This window comes from Bombus flavifrons, chromosome 5 (assembly GCF_040668555.2).
Source record: "Bombus flavifrons isolate JBK064 chromosome 5, iyBomFlav1_principal, whole genome shotgun sequence".
NCBI lineage: Eukaryota > Metazoa > Arthropoda > Insecta > Hymenoptera > Apidae > Bombus > Bombus flavifrons.
Genome location: NC_138446.1, coordinates 16,518,614 through 16,537,446, shown reverse-complemented (window position 1 = coordinate 16,537,446; position 18,833 = coordinate 16,518,614). Strand labels below are relative to the sequence as shown.

The following is an 18,833-nucleotide window of genomic DNA, read 5'->3' as shown; positions in this document are numbered from 1 at the left end:
TCAGCCTGTGTGCGCTGTACACACACCCTACCGACTAGTGCGCGAACCGTTCTTCTTCCAATTATTATCGAACAGCGCAGTCTCGCGGATTTAGAATCTATTATCGATGGACCGATCGAATTCCTCGATGCGCGGACGCCGACCTAACTTTATCCCGCGCCTATCGGTGTCTCGTCTTTTCTACCATAGAAAATAACGGTGAAACGGTGCGAACGTTAAAATCGAAAAAGAAATCTCTTCTCTGCTTTACCGCTCGTTTAATCCAGATACGTATCTTTCCTACGAATTAATTATGGAAACACTTCCGGCGCAGCGAAAGCGGAAGTAGCGTGTAAAAGAAAGTCTAATCAGTGTAATGTATGTACGAACAATTCCAGGTATAATTTTTTTTCTATGAATATCTATATCGGACTGTCGCAAGTATGTATTTCTTTTCTTTTTAATTAAAATGATTTACGATATCCAATTATGATAAATATCAACGCGGTATATTCAGTGATCAGTAAGAACCGTTTTGACTCGCCGAGTAGAACGTAACCTAACTTTTTTGTCAACGTTCAATTCGCCGCGCAATGTTCGCATCGTACCCGATTAATTAATCAAGTGTTTTCGCGGCGTGACACGTTTCTACCTGAGATTCTCGTATATCTCGTTTGTGCCTCCGTAATTAACGCGTTGAATTGTTCCGTATGATGCGATACGGAAACGGGAATATGTGTTAGTGCGATTGTAACGCGGCAGCTCATGACTCGCGTCGATCGTATGCAAATCCAAATATAATCTGGCAGAGTCGGTGACAACGAGTAACGGTCGAGAAACCTTAGGTGATCCGAGGCGATCGAATTTCGAAATCGACACGACAACATCGCATAATGGCCATGCAGTTACAGGTGTGTCCAATCGTGATCGTTTCACTTTTTGTTACTCGTGCCTCGAAGGTACAACGAACCGTGTTGCACTGTTCCTCGAATTAACTTGGACGCAGCAGGAAATTATATCGATGAGATGTCATTTCCACTTGGTTCGACAATGATATTTATCAATGAATGAAATAATCCATCTGACCTTTTTTATCAGAGTAATCACAAGTAATTAGAAACAATATAAATAGCAATAACGAAGTAGGAAACCTCGAAAAGCTTTATCATTCTATCCGATCGAGAGTTACAAGAGCGTTTGATGGAATTGCCAACGACGCTGTAGAACGTTCAATTGACCATCTGTCGACATGTGTGTGTTTGCGTGTCTCGTTTGAAAAGAAGCAATGAGAAGTCACGTAAGGACTGAGGAGGAATAAAAATACCTTCTAACGACAAACGTAGGAAGCGGAAAATTCAACGCCATTTTACGCACGCCGAGATCCGTAACCGAGATTACGCGGTAAGTTATAACGATCTTATCTTTTATAACTATGTTTCATAATGCCTCTGAAATCGCCTTTAATATGGTATGATAGCAGTTAATAGATGTAGAAATAACGATAAACATATAATTAAACACGAAGAAACGTATGTTTGAAAGAATTTGAAATACAGATAAGTTTCTGTTTTAATAATTTCGATCTGAAGAAACTGTTGAAATTTGCATCAGAATGTATTTAAGTGCATTACAAATACGTAAATACGTAGAAACGTAGAACCCGGCCCGAGGGCACTGCGGTCGGCAAGTATCTTGTAATCTGTTTATCGTGTTCGCCCAGTTGCTTTCATGATGTCGATACTCCAAATTAACGTTTTATTGCGGCTGCGAAGGATATTCGTTACCACTCGGAGGGAGCTCGCGTGTCGTTAATACCAAGATCCAGGATGTACGTTTAAAAGTGGGGCAATTAAGGATACAAGGCAACACAATCCCTTGCTGTAATTTTCCCATTCTTGAAATCCACGTTATTCTCTGTAATTACTTAAGAAATGGAAATGCTCGTCGTTCACGAGTGACACTGAAATGTTTAATGCATTTGAGATTTGCAGAAAAGTGGCGTAGGATGAAGCAAGAGGGAAGTAGGAACAAATTCATTAGACTCATCGATAATTGCGAGGGAAATACTATCCGAAACTTCTCACGATAGAATCTTTAATGCCATCCCAAGCACTTTCTTACCGAATAATTTAACAAGCCGAAGCACCTTTAATCACGAAGTTTTTCCTCCACCGTTTCCCTGCCCCTTTCTCCGCCTTTCTTTTTCCTTCGTTCGTTCGTCGAGTCTGCAATAATTTCCTCTTTCAAACGAGCAACGCGAAGGGTGGGGGAAGATAGCGAAAAAACGTGGAAGAGAACACAGTAGTTGTTTAAAAGAGGTTCAAAGCGACTGACGAACAAATTACCGGGAAGTTTACCAATCCCGCACGCTTCTGCCCCTCCTCTTACTCTTTCTTTTTCTCTCTTTATCTCTCTTCTCGGCTCACCCTTCCCCGACTTCGTTGTACTCGTCTTTTTTATATATTAATCCCACCGCAACGACGCGCTGATAATCTTGGAAAGGGCTGTTTTAAATTGGCTCCTTTGACGCGATACGCCGCGCGATGAGTTTCATATCGGAATAATTTTCGAGTATCCCTGCCCACCCCTTCCTCTTCTCGTCGTTTCCTTTTTCCTTCTTTTTTCAAACCGCCGTTTTTACCGCGAGGCGTCCACCAGCAACATCATCGATTCGCTAAACGTCACACTGTCGATACTCCTTGCAATTTGTCGGCAACGATGTTCTCTCGCCAATACGATGATCCTCTACTAGTCTCCGTAGTCGTCGTCTTTCCATTCTTTCGTTTTTTCTTTCGTTCGTTGGTCGTAGGGAAGGAGAGATATTTTCGTTATTTAAATTCGAATTTTTAAATTACCGACCAGTTCGGCGATAGTGATTTGTCATTGTTCATCATCGTGCATCGTTTGCAGGACATTAATCACCGGTGAGAAGGGATTGCAAAGTTAAGCGCAACATTGATGCGTCCGTGAAACAAAAGAAACAGGCGTAGCTGAGCGGCATGATGAATCCACCGGTAGCCAATTAAGTCCCAGGAGTGTCGTTAAACTACTACATACTCGTTAACGTTAAAATGTCGCTCAGCGAATAGGCAGGATGGTTTAAAACGAGGAAACGGACGTGAAAAATGACAATTACCGTGCGTTGCAGCGTTATCCCGTCAGGAAACTGGCAGGAGTCGCGAGACGACGAAACTGTTACATAAAATTTCGCAAAACGTACGTTTGCGACAGTGAGTTTCTAACGATTTCGTCGGCGCTCAAACCGTGTGAAACGTTGGGAGAGAAAAAAGGAAAAAACTAGCGTAAACGACGAGGTATAAAACGAAAGAGCGAATTGTTGTCGCGGTGATGCGCGACGTCGCGTTTTATTGTGACATTATCGAACGGCTAGTTTTCAAAGCGTATGCCGTACGCTTCGGGCATTATTATTATTATATTCGGATCGTAACTAGAATAATTCGAAACGAGGAAACGGACGTGAAAAACGACAATTATCGTGTAACAGAACAACACGGCATCAGGAAGCTATCGAGATTCGTGCAATAATGAAATTATTACATAAAACCACTCGGACCGTGTATTCGCGACGATGAAACGCCAACCGGGGTTCCTGTTCGTACATTCGTGCACGGCATGTTCCATCTTTCTTAACTTTCCTACGTAGCTTAAACTCTCTACAGGACGGATTTATTTTCTTCTTTTAATTGATGCGTATAATTATCGATGCTTATCGATGGGCGAAAGGGACTCGTCATAAGCGGACGAAAAGAATAAGCATCGTTGTACTCAAAGCGTAAGTAAGCGTTCATACGACTAAATTACAATTTCAATTTGGTGTATTACACGGCAACGGGAAGCTGTTCCAGGAAACGGTAACTTATAATTTTCTCAGATCTTGATCATCAAATTAAGGCCATCGTTACGTGTGGAGGCTACAACGGCAGACATAAATACCGAAGATCGCGTCTAATCAGCGCATTGTTTCCCGAACGTTCGAGTCTCGTTTTAGCGCGCACCGACAGCCGGTAGGCGAGCTAAATGCGCAGAAGGCTTTTTAATTCGCGTCTAAACAGTCGGCCGATTCCGCGGCGAGAAAAGAAAGTCGCCTTGACGACGGGTTTCTTCTATACAGGCGGATATTTAAAATGCGAGGAAATGAAATTGCCTAGGTGAAGCTCGCGCGCTCGTTTGAGAACCGGGAAGATGGTAAAATAAAGTAATTGTTGCTATTACCGGGCGACGATGCTCGTGTTGGTAAATTGCAGGTGTACATGCATATACATTATGTATAACACGCCGCGCGTTGATGCAGCTGTAGGTGTGCACCGAGGATTCTCTCTCTTCTGCGCGGCTTGTGAGAATCCGGGCAATTACGTGGCTTCGCTCGCTACGGAATATCTGGCTTGTTTATAACGAATTAATTTAGATGTCTTAATTGCCATCGGTTAATTGTTGTGGAACACGGAGCGCGAATATCGCGGCGGATCGTCGCTTCAAAGACACCCGGAATTCGCGAAATGGGATTGCGTTGCTTTCACCGAGTTCCACGCTTCCGCTCTGCGCGATCGTTCATTAAACTCCGCCTGCATGACTCACTTTTCGTCCAAATATTTCTTATTGGCGAACGCCGCTACTTTTTCCAATCTTTGCCTTTTCCGATTTGTACCTTAACGTGTGCAAAACACTTCCTAAAGAATCACGCGAATAGTGTTTGCATTAAGTCTGTAGAAATATGACGCGTTGCCCGATGCTGTAATTATATTAATTAAAAGCTAACGGAATCCACGGTACGTGGCAGGGGTTAAAGGAGTCGAGATCTATTAAAATTACTTACAAGGTACGTTAAATTTTGTAAATTCCTTGGTCATTAGCGACTCGAGGAAATGATAAACTTAAATGCGTACGCGTCGGCGATTACAAACGCACATTATTCTCGCTTTCCTCCTGGGAAAGTTAAGGCATCGAGCGTGTTAATTATAATGAACGTTAAGTAACCGGTGTATACGGGCGCTATTATCGTTTGTACCGAGGCAACAAAATCGCGCAGTCCTGCATCACATCGGGGAAAGCAGTTTACAGCTTGTTACTTATCGCGATGAAGTGCACTAATGCGGTAATGCACGAGAAATCCTATCGACCGGCAAATCTACCATGAATTGAACATAACGATGTTCGAAACGGTACAATGCAACGTCGTAATACATTTTTCGCAACTTTTCGCTTACACGATTTTTCGCCGTTATGCGTTTTCCGTTCCCCCCGCCCCCCCCCCTTCCAATCGAATCGACCAAAGACGACGAAAAACTTAATTCTCTATTAGAATTCTGTTTATTAACGCAACGTGTAGAATCTCCGTAACGCATCGGAGAAGATAATCTAAAGTGTCGAATAGAGACGTAGAGAGCGTATAGAGGGAACGTTGAGTAACCGGATCGCAGTTTAGTTTAACCCAAGGATTCGAGTATACACAGTGAGTGCAGTGCAATGTATCCATATCGTATAGACGAGGAAATAACGAGGGAAGAGTAGAGCTATTGCAGGTAACGTGCAACTATTGCTACCGCCGCCTGGCCGAGGCAATGGCTCCTTCACACGACAGGCCAATAAAACGTTTCCATGGGATATGAGCAGCCTGCAAAATGCTAATCGCCTTGATTCCGACGCATTTTCGAACGGATTTCACTTGCCGCTCTTGAGGAAATAATTCTCTCGTCTTCCTGCCGTCACGAAAGAATTCTCTCTTCATTGTGTCGAGACGAGAGAGTGCACCGCGTCGCTGACATAAATCGCGTTATTCGTGAAACTTAATTGCACCGTTATCGGAATAATTGGAGCAACAATTACATATCTACGTACACGGTTGAATTATTAAGATGGTTCGCCCGATACACGAACGATCGCGCCAGCTTTTTCTTTCTTTCTTTCTTTCTTTTCCTTTCGGACCGTCGATCAAACGTCTCGATATCTTCCGATGCACGCGATAACAACGTACTTATTACGAAAAATATGCTACACTAGCGAGAGGGATCGTCGAACCCGTGGCCGAACATCGGCGATCATCTCCTCGATATATATTATCCTTAATTCCGAGCGTGAAATCACAAAACATACTTTTCATCGTCAAATAGTTTTGTCACGTGAACGATAGGCTCGCGTGAGACACACGTGATATTTCCCGTGGAACAGCTGCGATAATTCGATAGTAGAATCGTGCGACACGTGTCGCGTATTCTCGAAATAACGAAACGATCGAAAGTATCCAATTAAAATCGAACTTCGATGCCTTTTAAATGAATTCTTTCGTAAATCGTATTTTGCAATCTGTTGCAGAACGGTGCGCGTTGATTTCGATGTTGGCGTAATTCAAAAGCAGCCAACGAAATACCAGATGTAACGACTGGTAATAATGAACACGGTCTGCGGTGTAAACGATTCGAAAAAATCGTTAACTGGCCGGAAATCGGTAATCGCCCGGAATAATCGGTTCCTTTTATATCTGCTTACGTTTTTTCAGTGGCGCATTAGTCGCGGACACGCATTTTTCTACGTAAAAACGAAACACGAGGGTGGATACGCGGTTCGTCCCCGTGCAGTCGGCTCTTTTCTTTATCGTTTTTTTTTTCTCCTCTCTTTTTTTTCCATCACCTTCCCTCCTCCCTTTTCTGTCATATTAATCGGACTCAAGCTGCGCATATCCTCCGGTAATGAGAATTACACCCTTTCTTCGGCTTTCCTTTTTATTCGTTCGAAGCAATCTACGATTACTTCTTCGTCCACGAAACCCATTCGACGAATGAACAAACGGGATATCCTAATCGTACGGTTCATTATGAGCGTGTGCACGCTCGCGATGACTATGACTGATGCTAAGCCACGACGAATTGCGATGCACATTACGAATAAATATCGCACTCTTTGCCCCGTCTCGTCTAATGTGCCCGCTCACAGATTGCTACTTGGGTGGGTTTCGAAAAGGCATCGGGACGAGAGCGAGGGACATTACGTTTAATTAAATTTCACCGTGTCATGCGACGCTTACTGTTCTTTCGACGATGAAAAACACTTTATTCGGCACGCGGACAATCGTTAAGGCAAATGAATCTGCTCGAAGTTCGAAGGAACGAGCCGAACGACACGATGGGTCGGCTCACGACCATCTGGTTGATTTTTCGAAAATATGCGGTCACGCGGAATAAAAATCGCTGTTCGGTGATTATTTCTCGTCGCGGGTAAATCGACCAACGAACTTTGCACGCGAAGACCGAATAAATTTCTATTTCGTGACGCAGCCGCCACTTGGAAATCGGCTGCCGAGTAGAATCGCGAATGCAATACCGAACGCTGAATCGAACTTTCGAATGAAAAATTCGCGAATGTCGCCATCGCAACGATTAATCGGCAAGGTTGACCGATTAATGGAAAGTCGAAATCTATCAGAGAAAATCGCAATTCCGAACGCCGATGCCGTCAGGAGAGGCAATTCAGGCGATTCCGAGCACGCCATCTATCTTCCAGCGCGTTGGTAGCGAAGAAAGAAGGCATAATTAAATTAAATTAAGCCCGGCTGAGCTCTCGGCCTCCACCCCTTCTCTTCTTCAACGTTGTTCCCCTCCGCTTCTTCGTTGTCCTACCAGCGGCGATAGTCGACGCCGCCTTTATTTGCAAGCAATTTGCGCTCGCGGATCGCGCTGCAAAAAATCTGAAAATAATGCTGCCGTATTAATCATATCCCTCCGCCCTTATTCCTCCCCTTCCTCTTTCGGTTCTGTCTCCCCCTTTTATTCTGCGTTCGTCTGCATACCGACATACTTACGCCTCGTCCTCGCATATTTACGACCAAAAAACACCACATCCGCGCACACTCGGCGTAGCGCAATTTAGTGCACTGTTTACTATGCTCTGCGAGTATACGATACGACGAACTGTGCAAGGAGCGAGGAATTTCGTTGAAATTATTTAATTACTTCATTTGGGAAGAGAGGTAGACGAGGAACGTAACGCGCAAACTTCGTAAGCCGAGTTTATTCCTTCCGTAATATTTACACATTTGGTATCTTTATCTCATAGGTGATATCGAACGAGATTATATTTCTATGTACAAAACAATCGATCTGTGCAACCATGTACCTACGGATATGTACATCGCATGGTATAACGGAGTAAGCAAGCAGCAGCTTGGATAAAATGAGGAAAATGCGAGTAACCTGATTTTCCGGTTAACCGTGCGCTTAAAGGAAGGCAGTGTATTTACATGAGAGGTGGGAATCACGATAACGAAATCGTATTTTGTTCGATAGTAGTCGAGGTGATAATGCGAAGCTCAGGATTTCTTTGGCTTCTTCACGGGCTCGAGGCCGCTGTCGTACTCGGAGGTGTTAAGCATTCTGACTCTCTTCAGCAACCCCATCTTCGGTTCGTCACCTTGACGCTTCTGCTTCTTTGCCGGCTCCCCGTCGAGCCTGAAAACGCAGAGACGCTCCTTAATCGTCGCATTAGGGCTAACCCGCAATTTTCGGTAATTCGACGTAAACGACATGTGGCGAGGACAGAGCGAGGTAATCGAAAATCGACAAAAAAGCGGACTCGCATTAAAAACCGGCAATACACCCCCTGGTCCGCTGGCGTGCCAGAGAATTTCGGCCAACTGCCGTGCCGAATTTCACGTTCGTCACTAAGTTTTTCCCGGTCGATCCGTTTTATTCGCCTAATCTTTGGCGGCGGCTAATGCTGCGCCACAAAAGAACCATCGAAATCAGAAAGAAAACGGAATCGTTCTTTTCTACGGAAGCATCCGATACGACGACGTGTCCGCAAAAATCTGCAATCTCGCCAAAAACAACCGTTCCCTTCGGTTCGCCTCTCTAAGACGATCGAGATCCTCGACCGATGAACACCAACGTTTCCTAAAGCGTTTCCTTCTCGTGTATCCTATGATCCATCGTGGAAAAGATGATGTTTAGACGTGTTCACGGGCGCACATGGTGACACGTATACCCTGGCGTGAGTCGGTAAATATATATAGAGAAACGCACACAACAACAGGCGTAATCGCACCCACAGAGGCGTACACCATGGGTCTCTCGATCCATTGGAGCGTCAGCTCGGTGCCCGCCTTTCACCCATTAAAACGAACTTGTTCTCTCTCTACGGGTGGAGGGCACCCGTCGGTTACCCGTTGTGTGCATCGAAAGCACGCCCATTCAAATCGCATTAAACAAGTTAGTGCTTAATGTCTGCCCCAAAGAAAGCGGCATGGTGCGTGTCACTAACGAAACGTCGATATACATCTCGATAGATAAATACCCTTTGGAGCGAGCGACAGGCGGATACTGTGTAAGTTCTACGATTAGAACTGTAAGACGAAATAGCCAAATATAAGAGACATAAATGAGAGTGGAAAGGCCGGATTTATTCGAAACGGTCGTCGCGTCGTACAGCGAAAGAGTAATTTAGCGTTACGGTACACGCGCCGTCTTATCGGCCGATAGTCGTGATCGACGAAACGCGACCTCCTCGCACCGGAAAAAGTACGGCATGTCGAGGAAATAACGAGCGATGGCCAGAAAATCAGAGTGACGTTGCGGGTGAGAGTTTTCCATAAAGAGGGAGAAGATTAGAGACGGGGACAGGAGAAGCAGAGAGTGAAGGGAGGCTCGTGCTCGTCCCGTGGTTTCCGTAAATGGCGCAGCCAGGGCCGGAAGTAGCGGTCGCATCAGTCTGTTTAATAGCCGTATTGTATAATTATGAACAATGGAGAGATATAGTCAGAGAGAGAGAGAGAGAGAGAGAGAGAACGGGAGAAGCCTGGAGAAGGGCAGAAGCCAGCCGAATGCCATGTGAAATGCATACCCGGAGAGATAGACGGAGACGCGGTTAGAGAGAACGAGAGCCAACCGACGTCAGATAGAGAGAAACGAAGGGAAACCGAGAGAGATAGGGAACAACGAGGATGAGCACGACGAGAGCCGTATGGCTTATGGTTGCCAGCCACCGTACACCATGTCCGCCCGTTCGTCGTACATGACGAATGACACAAAGCGACAGTTTTGACGTATCTAACCTCTCTAGGAACCACGAGCTGTCCTCCCGCTACGTTTGCGTGTACTATCTGTTAACACACGTGGTTGCGTTTGTTAGTTATTGTCGTGAGAGTGAAAGAGAGGGAGAGATGGAGAGAGGGGTGCACCGCAGTTAACACGCTAAGCCACGCATGAATCCGTCATTAATACTGCGAGCGAGCTCGTCTCCGTGATTGTCTACCTCAAACATCGACCAACCGGTCACCCGGCAGTCTGTCTCTCCTGTTCCTCTTTGAAATCGAATAAGAATCCGTTCGGATTATCCTATCGTATCGAATAAGATGACGTAACGATAGAGACATCGCAAAATAAAATCGAGTACTTACTTCTCGTTCGTGAGCCTGTTGTTATGCTGTTGCTTCGAGCTGTCTTTCTCGTGCAGCTTTTTCCCTATTCCACCGATTCGCTGCGGAGTTTCCCTTAGAGCAAAACTCTTTGCGTAGTGACCCAAATGGGCGGTTCGTCGATCGAAGATCTCCCGCATGTCGCGTGGGTAGCTAGAGTAGAAACGTATCCACGAGGTGTACGCTGAAAACCAACGAGATCCCAGATTACTCGCGCGTTTGATCGCAGCTGATCGTGCAACTTTACAAGCTCTAATAACGTTCGACGAGCAGCGCGAACAAAATCTCGAGAATCGTCGCGAACAGCTTTAAGAATTGCGTGGATCCCGTCCACGTGTAAATGAGGCCACGTGCGCTGTAACTCGGATGTTAATCATTGACTACGCGCCCTTATTAATCGAGCTTCCATTAAGTTCCACGGGGGGCAGGCAGGCAGCGCACGCGATTCTATGGGGTGTGTGGCCCGCGGTGTGCTATTAAGAGGCATTAACGGGGGTCGAGTCAAGTGCTGTGGCTAATAGTCATCCCCCTTATTCCCTCTTAACTTCTCCAGCTTCCGCGAGCGGGTGAGAAACTCGGGGGTTCGCCGATCCTGAGAGAACTTGACATGTGCCAGTGTTACTGTCACTCCGTGCGAAAAATCTACCGTGAAGTGCTTCTCTGTCCGCTCTTTTGACGGATCGGCATGCTTCAGCTTCTCCCCCTCGATCAAATTCATCCGAGTTGAAAGCTACGATTATCGATGTCAAAGAATATCTACGAGTTTGTTGTTTCTTTCCGATGTGTTTCCGAGCGCATATCAAATTTGTTTGTCGAACGGATATCGTACGTGAAAATTAAAACGTAAGATCTAGTAAAAAGAACTTGGACGATTATTTCTGTCGGGAAAACTTAAGCGTCTTTAATTCCGATAATTCACCTCGTAGACCTTATGTCTTGACATTTTCCGGCTTGATTTCCGTCTGCCTTCTATCCCGACTCGACGCTTCCGTACATAAGAAACTTGCAAAGATCTTTCTCTCGTGGCCCGGTGTCGACGTTGAAAAGGGAGAAATGTTTTTCTCCATTTAGCACATAAATCACCCGCGGGGGTGGTATCTAGCCGAGAAGGCAGAGAGAACGCGAGTAGGGGGTGCAAGAGTGGGCCGGGTGGGGTGGCATTGTTCCTAAGTGATGTAACTGCGTCTTATTGTATTTGTATCCTGTATCGCATTGTTAAGAGTCTCTCGCCACAAAGCGTAAGTGGTTTTGGCGGAAGCCACATTCAGTGGTTGGATTGTGTCGGCCACCCCCATGCGAAAGGCGTGCAAGTGGTCTACACTAGATTCGATCTAACTTGTTGTGTACCATTTATCCACTTCCTCTCAGTAGAAAGAACTTTGTAAAAAATATATCGGAGATAAACATTCGTAATTCCTTTATTTCGGAAAGTTGAATTACGTTTTTCGTTCAAAAAAATATTTGCTATATATCATTTCATTGGTAATAAGTCTATAACACAAACGCGAAGAAACGTAAATGGACAGATGATGGTATAAATTTTCATAGAATTTAATAAAGATGGAAAAGTATCAGTATCGATTACCAAAGTTACACCGAAACGGCTATAGCTAAGGACTGGTATAAAGGACGACACATATACACGAGCTGGAGTGGATGAATCTCTTTGATTGGTGGTAGTGGTCGAAGGCCAGGGGGTTGTTCTATGGAGTTGTATTCACTATTGAGGGCTGTTCGGCTCTATTGGGGCGATAATGTTACGAATTAGCAAGATTTCCACTTCTATGCGCTCTGCCAGGATGCTACATTGCTCACGAATTAAATTCTGGACTTAGAAAGGAACGAAAGATATCGTTACGAAGTGTTTGATACTTTTTTTTCTTTTTTAGATATTGCTTCGTCATCGTTATGATTTTTCAAGGTGTTGTAAAAAAAAAAAAGAATCACGGTATCGTCTGAAAGGTTTCCGATTTCAAGGTACATACAACTAAATCAAATTTGTGTTCATCTCTTGCTTTCACAGCCTTTCTCTGTTTCTTTGTAACGGCACAACCTCGTGGAAAGCGCAGCGTCGAATTATCAACGACAATTAATCTATCAATCACCCGAGGCACGTAGAGGCACGGTCAAGTGGTTAACTGTGTACCGTCACTCAAATCTGGAGGCGGCTAAGCGCTCAAAAACCGTGGCTAACCTTCGTGTAAAGCCACGCTTGACGTGATACAACTACGAAATTCAAAAACCTCTTAGAAAGATTTATGGCCTTTATTTTTCGTTTTGGAATCGATCACCCTCGAACGGCGAGAACACTACTGACACTATCGACTGTGTCTCTCTGCCATCGCAAATCGTACTCTATAGCAGGCTCGTAATATTCGAGCACAAGGATAAATATTCCCTCCGAATGAAACTCGAATCGTCGCGTTCTAATGGATTTATTATCGCAGCAAATAAATTTTTCGGCTTAACGACTCTAATAGGGGAACCATGACACAGCAAACAAGATCATCGCTCCCATCATCCAGAGAGTATGTAAATATCCAAGTGGTCGACGAAAACCGAGACGGAGCAAAGGCTCTGCAACGCGGTCGTGTAAGGGTTGCTTTATATGCGAGTAGGGTGCCCGCTGGAATTGGCTTACTGTCCCCCAAAGTCAGCTCGCTTTCGTTCCGATCCAACTGAATCGAAGTGCGTGCTTCCTCATCCTTCGCTAAATTTCATGAGTACTTTGTGTCTCATCATGGCAGAGGTTAAAATCGGATTAAGCGTAAAACCGTAAAGTCGACTCGACTTTCTATCGAGCTCTTACCTCCGTGCATACATCTATCACCCATCTACGTTAGCGTATTTAAAGCAGACTTACCTTTGCACGCTCTTTCCCGCAATTTCGTATCTTCCAACACCATAGTTTCGAACTCATTCTGAAGCCCGATCGCTGCGTTGTGAACGGAAGAATGTTTCGACAGGGGAGTCAGTAGGTTGTTTAAAATATCGTCCATGATCTCTTGTCTGATTCTGATACGCCTAGACTCGAGCATTCGGACAAATTCAATTTCTGGCGGGGTTAAAAAGATAGTGGCCGAACCGGAAGAACCAGCTCGCGCGGTTCTACCGATTCGATGCACGTAATCCCTGGCAGATGTCGGTCCTGTGTATTGAATCACACAGTCCACCTTTGGCAGATCCAATCCTCGAGCTGCAACATCCTAAATAAGGAGAATCGAACGTGTACATTTGAAATTAAAAGTATACTTATGGAAAACTTGAAGAGAGAAAAGTTGTGCTGTGGCCGATGATTCGGACGTGTTGTTCTTCGATAATAATGCAAGAGGCGAGAGCAAGGACCGAGAGAGCGTGCGATCTGCTGGTACAAATGTCTTACAAACCGTGCCGATTTCTCGTTTTGTACGAAGGTGAATGCGCGCGGCTGGCAGCGAGCGCCCGCTGTGAAACCCCAACAGCGAACGTTTGAGCACGGCCCTGATTTCCTTGCGTTCGGTTAACCAATGATTTACCGAACGGAGCACATCGAGTTTCTGCTTGACGACCCTGGAGACTAATCCCGGACCACCAGTGGGGGGCGTCGTAGCCCCGAAAATTCTTTCGCGGCACGATACGGATGTGTCTGTCTTCTTCCTTTTTATATCTTTTTATCGAATTAATTCGACGCCAACCTACGACGCAACGGTCCAGGCGCCGGGGTGAAGGAAAACGAGAAAGAAGTTAGCCCTATCGAAATAAAATACCGATCCTGACGGCGAACCGTGTTTTATCGGCGCGATTTTGTTTCATCCGTCTCTTCACGCTGATTATGGTATTATTTTTCCACGATAAACTTATTCCATACAAATATATTATACTAAATGATCGACTATTTTCCCGAGAAGGAATATTTCAAGATCGTCGTAATTGATCGGCGGGTATAAACAAGTCCGATTAGAACTCGACCGAAAGATAGTCTGATAAAGTGAAATCGGCCGAGGACGCCCACGTATCTTTAGATGAAACAAGCACCGCAGCTGCCACCGGTGCGATATAATGTAACGAAAACAGGGACGAGGAGCGATCGATGGCAGCGATTAAGACAAACGATCGTTTAGGAGAGAGGCCGCGATCGTGGCTCGGAGGATCGAGAACGGATCGTCCGCTCAAAACATCTCACTCGGACCATAGATCACCTCGTGGATCCGGATTCACCACCGCTGAGAGCCGCGGAACATTCCATCCGCGGGGGCTCTCGTGAGTTTTCAACGTGGAAATTAATAATGCTGCCATAGAATCTTCGTTCAAGTGACGCTGTAAAATGTGGGCGGCTGCCATCGTTGTTCAGGCACTCTGGGATCAACGTTTGTACCTTTCGAAAGTAAAGCGCCAAAATTTTAACGAAGACGAAAACACCGGCACAAACGTTTCGTGATGTCCGTTTTCCCTTAAACGTTCTTTGCTTTATTTATTCGATAATCTTAATAGCAATTAATCGGTTTATATAGAGACTAATGAAGAAGGTAGAAAGAATAATGACAAGCTGTAACGAGTTACCGTGAAACACGTGTTGAATCAACGATGCAATCGCCTGATTAAAAGAAATTAATCTTTGCTGTGAGTAATGTGTAACACTGTTGCGTGTCGTGGATCATGAATTTTAAAATTCGTGCATTCCGCTGGACTTGGATGGTCTCTTCCTTTTTCTTCGTTCAAGTGGCGCTTTAAATTCATGTTAACCGACGAGGAAGAAAATTGCAAAGCGAACGATAATGAATTTAATTATTACTACTGCATTTTTAACGATATTTATCGGACGTCAGGATCGATCACTTTCACCACTAATTAAAATGATAAAGCAGTTGTCATGGAGTCACGATATAACAGAAAGTTGATTCACTAAATCGATACACGATTAATTTGATTCGTGTAATACGATGGTAACTAGTAAAGGAAAGAAAGTTGTCTATCGGTCGTAAACCGTTGCATCGCGTTATTCTTCGAAATAACACGTAGGAAACGCCTTTCAGGCCAATGCTCGCATTCCAGAATTAGAATTTTTCGTGAGTATCAGTATCGGCACTGACGGCTTTCCCCAAGAAATCTCTCTATCAGGATAAGCATTATTAATGCGAGCATTCGCTATTTAAATGTAGAAAACAATTAAAGAAAGGGCTAGCAGATAACGGACAAACAATCATAATTATACTCGTTACGAAGGCCTCATGTGCGCGCATAATTTTTAACCTCCGGGCACAGCGTGGGTCCAGAGATATTAAATTCTGCTCTGAAAGAATAAGCCACGGGATAATTTACCGCTGGGGGAGTGCCGTTGGTGTCTCTAGCTTTTCTTCTACTCTTTCCTTCTCCGTTTCTCTCATTTGCCACTGTTTTCTAATAATTTTTGTTCTCACAGAGGAGTTTCGCTGTTTTCATAAAATGATCTCGTGACTCTATTTTACTTTAGGCTAATGGGTAATGGCTTTCACGAAATCATTGAAAATTTCCAAGCCTAACTAATAGATACATAAAATGTTACTTACCGTGCAGAGTAGAACACCACTTTTCGCCTGTCTGAAAGTTTTGAATACTTCGGTTCGTTCCTTTTGAGTCATGCTACCGTGTAATTTGAAGAATTCCACATCGACCAAAGGATCAGAATCGTCGTCATCTTCGTCGATGGGTTTAGTTAGTACAGACGATAAGATCTCCATGTGATAATCAACCATATCTTGCGTGGCCATAAATATCAGTATTTTATGTTGACCGTGACTCTATTAATAGTACAAGCAAGCTTATGAAATTTCAAGTACGAAAAAATAGTATTGTAGTTTTATATAGAAAATCTACCTGACACTTTCCCGCGATATAAGCACTTAAAGTCACCATTCTCAGTTTTGGAGGTGTGACGATATAACTTTGATTCACGCTTTGTGGAACTACTAAATCTTCGTTAAGCTCGTTTACATCACCACCGGTTGTTTCCAAATTTTCTTTAGCAGCATCGATGAAAACAGGATGATCCATAGCAAGGCCTGCCAATTTTTCTACCGCCTGTGTCAATGTCGCGGAAAGTAAAATCGTCTGCCTTCTCGACTCGTCCCCACTATGATTATCATCTTCTTTGAGTTGCGTCTTATCTTCCAGGGTATCAAACTCCTTCTTTTCCACAAAGTCTGAACAAGCTTTCTGCCTATCTGATTTTTTCGATTTAACGTAAGGCTCGCATTGATCGGAATCATCGTCACTGCTAGAATGATACACTTGTCTTCGTTTAGTATTGTCTACAATATCATCGTCCTCAGATTCTACATCTATACCCTTGTTCGATTCAACCAATAAGTTATCCTTTTGCTTATCGTTTCGAGACTCTTCTAAATCAGCACTATTTTCCAAGTGCTCAAAATCTTCATCGGTAAAAACTTTCTTTATATTTTGACGCAACATTTTCATGGCATCGTATCCTGTGTTTTGACTTGGGAGTGACACCTTCAAAGCACTTACTATACTGAAATGGTATTGTATTATAAAAATATTAATATCAGTTTTTTTTTTATTTTACTTCTATTTTTATTTTTATATATTTTTTGCTACGGATAAAGAACATACCCAGATATATCTTTCTCGTACCCCATGTCAAACATTCTATCAGCCTCGTCTAAAACGAAGTAGTTAACATCGCTCAATTTTAAAGCCGTCGTTCGTTTTATATGATCTAATAATCTACCCGGTGTACCGACTAAAATATTGCATCCCTTTCTCAGTCTAGCTTTTTCTGCTTTTCTTTTTTCACCACCTGCTAGATATCCTGGTACGATCCACGTAAATGGCTAAACACGTTGGAAAATGAATGGAAATGTAAAGTGATCGATAAATAATGAATAATGCAGCACTTACTTTTATTAATTTCAGAAAGCACTCGTAAGTTTGTAGTGCTAATTCCCTAGTTGGTACAACTATAAGAGCTTTTAAACCACTATTTCTACTTAATTTTGGTCTAATTTTATGTAAACACTCAACTATAGGCAAAGCATATGCTAATGTCTTCCCAGAACCAGTTTGTGATCTAACTAGAATATCTTTCCCTGAAAATATCTGAGGAATTGCTTTCTGCTGCACTATAGTCATTTTAGTGATATGCATATTTTGCTCCAAGTTAGATATCTGATAAAATGTTTCATAATTATTAAAATACATATTGTTATATCAGATATGACATTTCTGCAATACTAACCATGAAAGGATGAATTTTAAGATCGGTAAAGGTTGTCCCCGTAAATATAGGCTCATTTATCGGTTTTACTAATCTTTGTCCAATGTGTGGTATGTCTGGGTTATGCCCAAATAAGGAAGATATCTTTCCAACAGGTTTATGAGAGAAATTTGTATTTTTATTATCTCCTACATTGCTATTGTTATCAGTTTTTGACTTTTCTAGCTGTTTTTTCTTTTTTTTCTTGCCAAGATTTATCTTTTCTGGTGAATCAGAAGGTTTTTTGAATTCTTCTTTAAATTCCTCTTTAGCTTTCTTTTTTGATATATCATTTCCATCTGGTTCTCTTTTCTTTAACGAATCAAACAAACTAGTTTCAGTTTCTTTAACTTCAGATTCTGGTCGTTTTGAAAATATGCTAGACAATGTCTTCTTAGTATTTGTATCTGTAACGTTTCTCTTCCTTGCTAACAAAGTTTTACCAAAATTTTCTTTGGTAACTTTAGTGAATGAAATAACAGGGACATCAGAATCTTCATTCGCTTTGTTGGTCAAAGAGTCACTTATTTCTATATCATTTTTATATTCTTTTGTAGGCTCTTTAGATATTTCTTGTTGCGATTGCTTCTGTTCAATATTTACTTGTGATTTAGTCTTTAATTTATTTTGTACAACAGAAGACTGATTTTTATTAGGTGTATTAGTTCCCTTTAATTTCAGTGCAACAATTGCTCCTAAAGACTTTTGCTTAATTCTTTTTTTAGTGGTACTATTTTCTCTAACGGATACTTTTTTTGACTCATTATTATTTTGAACTTTACTTTTAGCTACCTCATTCTTTGTCTGCCTCATTAAACTAAGGATAGAATCATCTTCTGTCCCTATTTTCTATTGAAAAATTACAATTCTCCATGAAAATAACAATTTAACAACATTTTTAACCTTTCACTTACCTTTTTATCAACAGGTTTTGCACATATATTCAAAGAAATATCCATATCTTGTATAGTCATTTGGAACTGTTATTCTTTTAATGTACACTTTCAAAAAGAACAACGCGCACGTCTATAATTATTGATTAACAAACACAATATGTATTAAAAAACGTGGAACTAACCTAAAAGCACATGTTAGGCGCACATTTACGTCCGACTAGTTCAGACACTGAGCATGCGCAGATCGTTGCGCGCGGCTGGCTTCGAGGCTACTGTCGAAACTGTAGTCTTCTTTCGATCT

At 43.0% G+C, this 18,833-nt stretch overlaps 1 protein-coding gene across 1 annotated transcript; it reads right to left on the bottom strand.

Moving 5' to 3' along the window:
* Positions 1-7,968: 7,968 nt before the first annotated feature.
* LOC138180218 (ATP-dependent DNA helicase DDX31) lies at positions 7,969-18,812 on the bottom strand. The gene is made up of 9 exons (XM_069113833.1): positions 18,551-18,812; positions 17,619-18,485; positions 17,282-17,548; positions 16,994-17,214; positions 16,235-16,892; positions 15,928-16,158; positions 13,266-13,608; positions 10,385-10,586; positions 7,969-8,438 (listed from the first exon to the last, which is right to left on the bottom strand). The coding sequence occupies exons 1-9, from the start codon at positions 18,608-18,610 to the stop codon at positions 8,300-8,302; spliced, it is 2,988 nt and encodes a 995-aa protein (XP_068969934.1). The 5' UTR covers positions 18,611-18,812; the 3' UTR covers positions 7,969-8,299.
* Between the last annotated feature and the right edge of the window lie 21 nt (positions 18,813-18,833).